Raw genomic sequence first — 8,519 nt, 5'->3', positions numbered from 1 at the left:
CTCCGTGCATAACTACAGACTTCCCCACAATTGCGTCATTGTCGACGTCCTCATAAAACTCCTGTTGTGGTTCTGAACGGCCTCTGCCTCCATTGCGTCCTCCCCTTCTTCCTCCTCTGCGGTTTCGATTCTCACCAGGACCCCTACCGGATCTCATAAACCAACCAACACGCAGATCCTTAAAGACGAGAGCAGATGGTGGGTGAATTCCCGTGCCATGTTCCTTAAACAGGTGCCCTAGCATTCCACAGACCGCACACCAATCTGGGAGCTTTTCATATTTCACTCGATAGATCTGGCGCTTCGAGTTTCTGACCATAGACACTGCATTCTTTAGAGGCTTAGTTACATCAATCCTAACCCAGACACGGTAGAAATTACCGGCGAAGTCTTGAGATGGGGGTTCGGCAAACAGGACTTCCCCCACCTTCGCTGCGAGGGCTGGAACTAGATGAGCATACAGATCTGGGACGTCGTGTATCTGCGCCCATATCTCAATCGTATCCATCTTGATGGTCGAGGGCTTAGTCACACCATCATAGGGTTTAATGATAACCGCATCTCCACGGAAGTGCCATGGACCATCATTCATCACCCTCTCCCAATCACCAAGGCACGCAAACTGGATTGTGTATAGGTTGTCTTCCAGCGGTCTGAATTTCACCTCCTGCGCCAAGTCCCACGCCGATCTCATGTTCCGATAAAACCACGTCTGAGTATAGGTTTTTGGAGTATTAACCCTAGCCAGCGCCGCCCATCTCGTAGCGTCGGGTGGCGCCCCCTCCTCATTGAAGACCGCATCGTCGAGGTCCTCCTCTCGCAACCCTAGCTCCTGCATCATCCTCTCCACATCGCTGATCCCCGCTTGATCCGAGGTCTCAGCTGCAGCCATGGAGATTCCCTTACCCAACGGAGAAACGTATCGGGTACACGGATAGGAACCCTAGTCCGTCGCTCAGCCCACCAGCCGCAGACAGCTAGCGGGGAAAGATCGACAGCAGGGACGGCCAAACTGCTCGACGGGGGCGGAGATCGCCAGCGCGAGAAGAAGAAACCCTAACTTGAGGGAAAAGTTTCAATTCTTAGCCGCTCCCTAGGTGTTCAGCCCGGACAGTAGCAACCCCCCAAGGCCCAAAATATGAAGAAGAAGGCCCGAAGGAGGCCTCCTCGCTGCGCCGAATGCCCAAACGCACACACGGGCCGCCTGTCCGCTCTCCTGTCCTCCGCCGGCCGCCGCCCTTGACCGGAGCGCTGTGGCCCCCACGCCGTCCTGCCCGGTCTGCCCCCGCCGCTTCGCACAACCGTGCCCTGCCGCCGTTCCCCGGCCCCTCGGCAGCCCGCCTTCGCGCCGGTCATTTTTGGCCCCGTCCGCCGGGCTCCTGCCGTCGTGCCACCTGGTACCAGGACCGCCGCCCTGCTACCGCCGGCCAGGCACCGACATCCGACGCCGAGGGCACGCTGCTCGCCTCCGTTGCCGCTGGGTAATTTCTAATTACCTCTCGACCACGAGCAGTGGATTTTTGTTATCGATCTGTTAACTTAAGTTGATGGTTTATGTACTTTTTTTGGATAGTTGAGCATTGCGTTTAAATTCTATGTACATCCATCCACGACCTAGACATGGCAGCTACCAAGCCCGGGGCGGCCGCCATGGCGCAATGTCAGGAGGGGTCGGCGGAGGAGCATCGGCTGCGGGCGGCGCTGCGCCACCTGCAAGCGGAGGCCGGAGTGCTTGAGCGCCTGGTCTACAAGCACCGGAACCAGCACCGCGGTGCCGCCTACTTCCAGTACCTCCTCAAGGTACGCCTAGGTGCTCGCCCCCCTCCCCTACCTTTTTCCGGCGAGTGGCTCTGCACTCATGAGTGTGATTTGTATGTGTTTCGGTTGGGCGCGTAGGTGCGGAGGGACCTGAAGCTGTTGCTTGGTGCCAATCTTGCAGAGGTCATCAACGCCGTGTTCCCGGTCATCACCTGTCGTAAGCCGGCCAACACCATTCTTGTTCCGAACAGGTTCGTCAGGTTTCGCATCCCTGGTGCTGTTGCGCTCCTCTGTAAAACAATCTTTGTCATTTGTTATGCGTATGTCAATCGCAAAAAATAAATAGATTATGTGTATGGTACACCATGGCAGAAGTAATGTCCTTACACAAATCCTTCATGTTGGGGACATGGTTTAGTCCTGTGATGATATTTGTGGTCCTTATATTGATCCTAGAAGATAACAAAGAAAAATGTATTCACTATTGACTAAAAGCCTAGCTAGAAATTCCCACTTGTATGGGCAGGCTTAATCTCTTGGCAGTTAAGAGTATTCAGTTTGCTTTAATTCGTGGTACAATGATGCTGTAATTATATTAGCCTGCTATTCAGGTTATTCCTTAATGTTTTCTTTTATAGGCAGGGTAAGAGGAAGCCTGGTGCAAACCATAGCCACTATAAGAGGCTTTTGGGGGTTGCCCGTTTGCTGTCCCAGGTGTGTTTTGTTTTCTGTTGACACTGGTTGCATTTCGCAAACTATCCTATTGTAGCTGAATCGAATATTTGATGGAATCATAAATGCAATGACGCTGTTAATAGAGCATAACTTTTGTTCCTTGTGGTTGTTTTCAAGTTACAAGTTATGCAATATTGAAATTTGAATCTGTGGAAGTCTACCAATATTGCCCGGTTGTTTCACTTCTTTATTTAGCTAACTAGGATATAGCAATTAGCAGCAAAGTGTTGTGATTATCCCTGCATGTTTGCAAGGTTTCCAATGTATTTAACTCTTAGTATATGGTACATGAAGCTCATTACCCGAGAAATTCTATATTTTGTAACTGCATGATGCATACTTCTGGATGAGTCGTTGTAGTTTACAGATCATTCTTGATCAACTTCGAGACTTGAGATAGCTAACTTGGTTTGCACATCAGAGGGAAAATACTAATGCTTTCTGTATTTTGTGCAGATGGCTGAACCTGTTATGAAGGGAGCAGTGTATCCTTTTTTTTGTTTTGTTGTTTTCTTAGCAGAAATAAAACAAGGTGTACACCCACACTTTGCTTGCCCCCGAAAAGGAAACAAATCTCGTAGTAACTTTCATTCGGAGTTGATTGCTACCTATCCAAAGTTCCTTAATCCATACTACAGTCAGATCAGCTTTTTACTTGCTAAATCTTTCTTCGTAGAACTTTGCACTGCAGTGCTTGCTTTGCTTGCACGAGTGAGGGTCCTGACTCAACAGTTGAGCCACATAGTCTACAGGCATGGCTATGAATGATTGTATCAATTAAATTCAATATATACATGCAGCAACTAACTTGGTAGTCAAACTGTTATGTGTATTAACTTAGGAATCTAAGAAATGTCAACTTGGAATGATATGCGTGCCAATTATCTTCTTTGTCTCTTTATGCAGAGATTTTGCCTAAGATCAGTATTATCTTCTTTGTCTTCTTTGTCTCTGATATTATGTTTGCAGATGTTACTTGATGTTGTATCAGTATACAACAAGGTTACTGATCTTACGGATAAAAAGCAGGCTGTTAAGATCAGTATTGATAAAGTGCAGGTATGTTTTGCTTCCACACTAGCACTCTGTATCCTTGTTGATCATGGAAAAAATATGTATTGCGTAAGATCATGCTTTCACACATAAGTGCAGTGGCTGGACCTTGCAGCTATCTCACTACATAACTCCTTGGTTTTGCCTATTCATTTCACAGGCTTTCAGAGAGTACTACCCCTCGAGCAACGATCCCAGTACTATCCTGGAGTGTGTATGGGTGAAAGATAAATTTGTTTTGCATGAAAAGACCAAAGCTAGCAGTCAGAAAACCCAAGATGAGGATATGAAGTCGTGCACTCCAGATTCATCAATCCAGTATGAGACCCTTGGACTTGTTAGTGAAGGTTGGAACACCTTACCTTCTCTGATTCACGATATATGAGCATTCGGAGTTCACGGTTGCATTTTCTGCAGTACTTATACGTGACAGCCTGCTGATATTTTGGTATAATAACCATATATCTCTATATGTCAGATAACCTGACTGACAGTTGTTGCAACGAAAACAACAGTTGGTCAGTTAGCCTAGCTGAATTATGGCTGGGATTGTGCTTACTGGAAGACAACACACTGTGAATTGCGACTATGATATTATTTTCTATTATTTCCATTGCAATTCTAAAACATATTTTTGGTTGCGTGCTCCAACTGGAAACTGAAGTGCATGTGTTGCCAAAATGCTGCACTTCTTTTTTTATATCAATTGTTTACTTTGTATCTAATACAACATGAATGCTTGTTTATTTGTGTGTTTATTATCGTGCCATACTTTGAAAAATGTTCTTATAAGTTCTAATGTTGCACTTGTGACATATCAGAGATGGAAGACCTTGATGGAGCAAACACCCCAGCCAAGCAACATCATACTTCTCTGGCTGACCACCCAGATGAAGCCACCCATTGCGGCGATGCTGGAGATTCTCACAGTGGGAGGCAACTACCAAACGATCAACACACTCCGGGTTCTCTTCTTGGCACGCCCGCTGCTGCGCCGACTCCACGCAGAGATGTCAAGCCTGATACGAGGAAGAGAGTGGCATTCATCGCGGTGGGGAAGACAAAAGTAACTGTGACACCGCCTGAAACATCATCATCCGTAGTTGCCAAGAAGCAAAGAGTGGACACGATTTCACAGACCGCTGCAGATCCTGCTTTGTAACTCTGAAAGAATAACCGGGTCGGCCTGATCAGTGTGTTCTCGATGCTTTGTTGCATTCTTACCGCATCTCGTTTCGGTACCAAGAGATTGTTCTTGTTTCACCAAGCACCACGTGACATACCAGATAATTGATGAGGTTTAGGCCAAGAAGCGAGCGTCTCAGGCGCTACGGGTCATTAATTATTTGACCACAATCATGCACTGCGTATAATCATCGATCATCTACTTTCATATGGTCTGTATAAGAGGTGGCCACACAAGCACAACTTTCTCATTCAATCATGCTTACACGCCTTCTCTGAGGCCTCAAGAACAGCATCAAGTGTCAGCATGTTGCTAGACAAGATGGCAACACCACAAACATGTGTACACACAAAAGAAAATCACTAATTGAGCTGAGAATCGAACTATAATCGATCAGGTAATTTCATACATTTTCAATCACGTTCAGCGGCAGAAGAGGACTATTACAAAAAGGGAAAACGACGATCACAGCCGAATCTCCCCTTCCTCTAAATCTTCTTGGCAGCTTTGGTGGTGGTGCTGCTGCTGCTTGAGGTCTTGGTCGTCAAGCTTGAGGAAGAATCCCATCTGTCGCAACAAGTTGTTCGGCCTCGCCGTGTTGTACTGATCAATGCCGAGCGCCTTCACGTCCTCGTCTAGGGTGTCCTTCGGCATTGCCGTCCTCTCCATCTCGAGCAGCTCCTGACGGGCCTTCTCCCTCGCACGGGACGTCTCCTCCTTTCGCCGCCTTTCCAGAATCTTGCTGGCACGGGCGATGAGGTCGCGTGTTGGAGGCGTACTACTGTTGGCGGCGCGCTCTGCCGGAGCTGGACGACTGTCGACACTCTGGTGAGATGAACCAGAATCCGAACCGCTGCTGCCGCTGATGGTTGCACCTTGGCCAAGATTCTTCACCGGTGAGGCGTCGCCGCAGATGTCTACGTACTCCTCATCCTCTTCGACGACGAGCTGCACTGGTGTCGGCCTGTCCGGCAAAGGGGAGACGCCGCCGACGATGTCGACGTCTTCGTCCTCCTCTTGGTCTTGGGCCCTCTCTCGAAGGAACTTGTCCAGCTGCTTCTGCATCTCCACAAGGGCCGCGTCTTGGACGGCGTGCATCTCGATCTCGACGTAATCGTCGCAGATGCCGCGGCGGCTGTGCTTCTTCAGCAGCTCCAGGATATGAGCAGGGAGTACATGGGATTCAGACAGCTTGGCTAGCTTGGTGAGGTCCGCGTAGAGCTGGTTCCGCTCCTTGGGCGTCATCTTCTTCATGGGAACGGGAGGGGACGCCTTCCTCTTCTTGGCTAGCGGCTCCTCGGCTGGACGAACGCGCACGCGGGGAGCCGACGGGCACGAGGCAGGAAGCACGGTGGCCGCCTCGGCGAGGAGGCGACGAACCGCGACGAGCTCAGACTGGAACCGCTGGCGAAGGATCTCCAGCGGGCGCGGGCGCTTCCGGCCGGAGCCGGACATGATGCTGAAGGGCTCCCGGCGGGCAATCTCCATGTGAGCAGTGGACGCCGGAAGATGCGATCGAGAGGATGCGGTGGAGGAGAGGAGAGGAGATGATGGGAAAGATTGGAGGTGCGCAGGAGAAGATCGACTCAGGGCAAGGCCTTTTAAAGCTTTGTGATCCTGATGGCAATCGAAGCCGCGTTTGCTCGGTGAAGAAATCGAAATGTTTACATTTCGAGTCAGTTTCAGCATCGGATTTGGTTGCGTTGCGTTGCGTTGCGTGCATCTCAAGCTTATGGAAATGTCGATTCACCACGGCCATGGCCTTTTTCTCCCATTTCGTCTTGCATCTCAAGCTTATTATGTCACTGAGTTTTGTTCATGGAGTTTAAATCAAATACAGCCCTTAATTTGGCTTGCAGTCCAGTCATTCATTACAATGCCTTCTGAAATAATCTACTCACTACAAGTCATTTAATTAAATTGAAATCCCTTTCCAGAAATTATTTTTTATTCACGTCGACACGAATTCCAAATTTTATGGTCGATTGCCCGTTTGGAAGCGAATTGAAAACCACGAGGCTGGGACGTGACAAATAGTTGGGCAGCCCCGCACCATGCGGAGTGTGAGAGGACATTGTAGCAGGAGCAGGGTAGGTGTGTGTAGCATGTGGCCAGCAGTCGGCAGTAAGGGTACTCGCCTGAAGGGGCTGGCAAGCAAGGCCGCAAAGGACTTTGCTCTGGTGTCGCAATGGACTTCGTGACCCTTGGGGTACTCACCTTGGTGCTCGCACGGAATGAATCCTGACATGAAGCTCCAGGTCCCCACCTTGAGCGCTCGCACGGGACGACGTCTCACCAAGAAGAGGCGAGGTGAAATCAACGGTGTCACCCACCAGCAATGGGATAGAGCATGAGCTGCGGATGAGGCTAGATAAGGCCGATGAGGATGGGCCATTGCCCGGAAAGGAGTCGGGGTGGGAGAGGACAAAGTGTCGGGGCAAAGAGGATGGAAGATTCCAGACAATACCACAATCAATAAAGCAGGGCGAAAGCCTTTTTAGGTTATATATTACATGCATCTTCATCTTGTTTGCTTAATCTATGCAATTTTACTAACCGATAGTTTTACAACAGATACTTTAACAATAATCATTGTCATATACTCTCACTTTAGAAAAATATGTAAACTAGGAGTAAGGTTGTTACGACTAGTGATGGTCTAAGCCTAGGTAAAACTTGTGCCTCGTGTTACAACCCAAATTTCCCCTAAATTTTGGTTGTGAAATTAGAAGCATATGCATCCATGCTTTCCTTGCGTATTTGTTTTTTGAGGCCAATAAGGACAACATTTGAATCCAAATCACCATTTGAATTTAATTGGAAGCCATGAAGGGCTCACCCAAAACTTTATTCAGAAAACTTGCATAAGGGCAGGGAATAAATTTCCTATAAGATTATATATATTTGCCCTAATTATTCTTGAATGAACCAGAGTTCGAAAATAGTTTAGTTTGGGAAATTAAACTACAAGTAAATCTTTGGAATAATAAATAAAACAAAAAAGAAATAAAAACAACTTTGCAAATGGGCCCACTAGTTAATTTCACAAACTATAGTTTGTCAAAAACCCTTGGATAAATGTTCAAATAGCAAGAAATATTCCCAAGGTAATTTAAGAATACTTTATATTTTGAAAGAAAATTCAAATTCAAATTTGAAAAAATGGAAACAGAAGGCAGAAACAGAAAACAGAAAAGAAAAGAAAGAGGGAGAAAAAGAGAAGGCTCAGCCAGCCAACCGACCAGGCGCGCGTCCGCGCTCTCTCTCTCTCTCACTCACTCTTCTCTCACTGACGCATGGGCCCCACAATATTCCTGCTTGGCAAGAAAACTGTAGTATTTCCGGCCACAGTCCTCAACCATACATGAGCCTGTCCACCTCAAGGGGCACCGATATGTGTAATTGATAGCTCTATTATGTCTCTGTCGTATCTATAATTTTTCATTGTTCCATACCAATATTCTACAACTTTTACATACTTTTGGCAACAATTTATATGATTTTCTTGTACCAACATATTGATCCAGTGCCCAGTGCCAGTTCCTGTTTGTTGCATGTTTTTTGTTTCACTGAAAATCCATATCAAACGGAGTCCAAACGGGATAAAAACTTACGGAGATTTTTTTGGAATATATGTGAATTTTGGAAAGTGGAATCAACGCGAGACGATGCCCGAGGGGCCCACAAGGGTGAGGGGCGCGTCCTGGGCCCTTGTGGTCACCCCGTAAAGTGATTGGTGCTCTTCTTTCGCCGCGAGAAAGCTAATATCTGGATAAAAATCGTGTTA

The 8,519-nt window shown here is 47.6% G+C and overlaps 1 protein-coding gene across 5 annotated transcripts; it reads left to right on the top strand.

Moving 5' to 3' along the window:
• Positions 1-1,124: 1,124 nt before the first annotated feature.
• LOC125509926 lies at positions 1,125-4,905 on the top strand. Of its 5 annotated transcripts, XM_048674988.1 has the most exons (9): positions 1,127-1,481; positions 1,574-1,800; positions 1,897-2,009; positions 2,397-2,472; positions 2,950-2,978; positions 3,132-3,225; positions 3,463-3,552; positions 3,707-3,893; positions 4,368-4,905. In XM_048674988.1, the coding sequence occupies exons 2-9, from the start codon at positions 1,621-1,623 to the stop codon at positions 4,706-4,708; spliced, it is 1,110 nt and encodes a 369-aa protein (XP_048530945.1). In that variant the 5' UTR covers positions 1,127-1,481; positions 1,574-1,620; the 3' UTR covers positions 4,709-4,905. The 5 variants fall into 5 exon arrangements, with proteins under 5 accessions (XP_048530944.1, XP_048530943.1, XP_048530942.1 ...); XM_048674987.1 differs by having other exon boundaries at positions 1,125-1,481; positions 1,628-1,800; positions 2,950-3,225; XM_048674986.1 differs by having other exon boundaries at positions 1,125-1,481; positions 1,619-1,800; positions 2,950-3,225.
• The last annotated feature ends 3,614 nt before the right edge of the window (positions 4,906-8,519 follow it).

This window comes from Triticum urartu, chromosome 5, assembly GCF_003073215.2.
Source record: "Triticum urartu cultivar G1812 chromosome 5, Tu2.1, whole genome shotgun sequence".
Classification (NCBI taxonomy): domain Eukaryota; kingdom Viridiplantae; phylum Streptophyta; class Magnoliopsida; order Poales; family Poaceae; genus Triticum; species Triticum urartu.
This window is presented reverse-complemented; position numbering and strand designations above follow the sequence as displayed.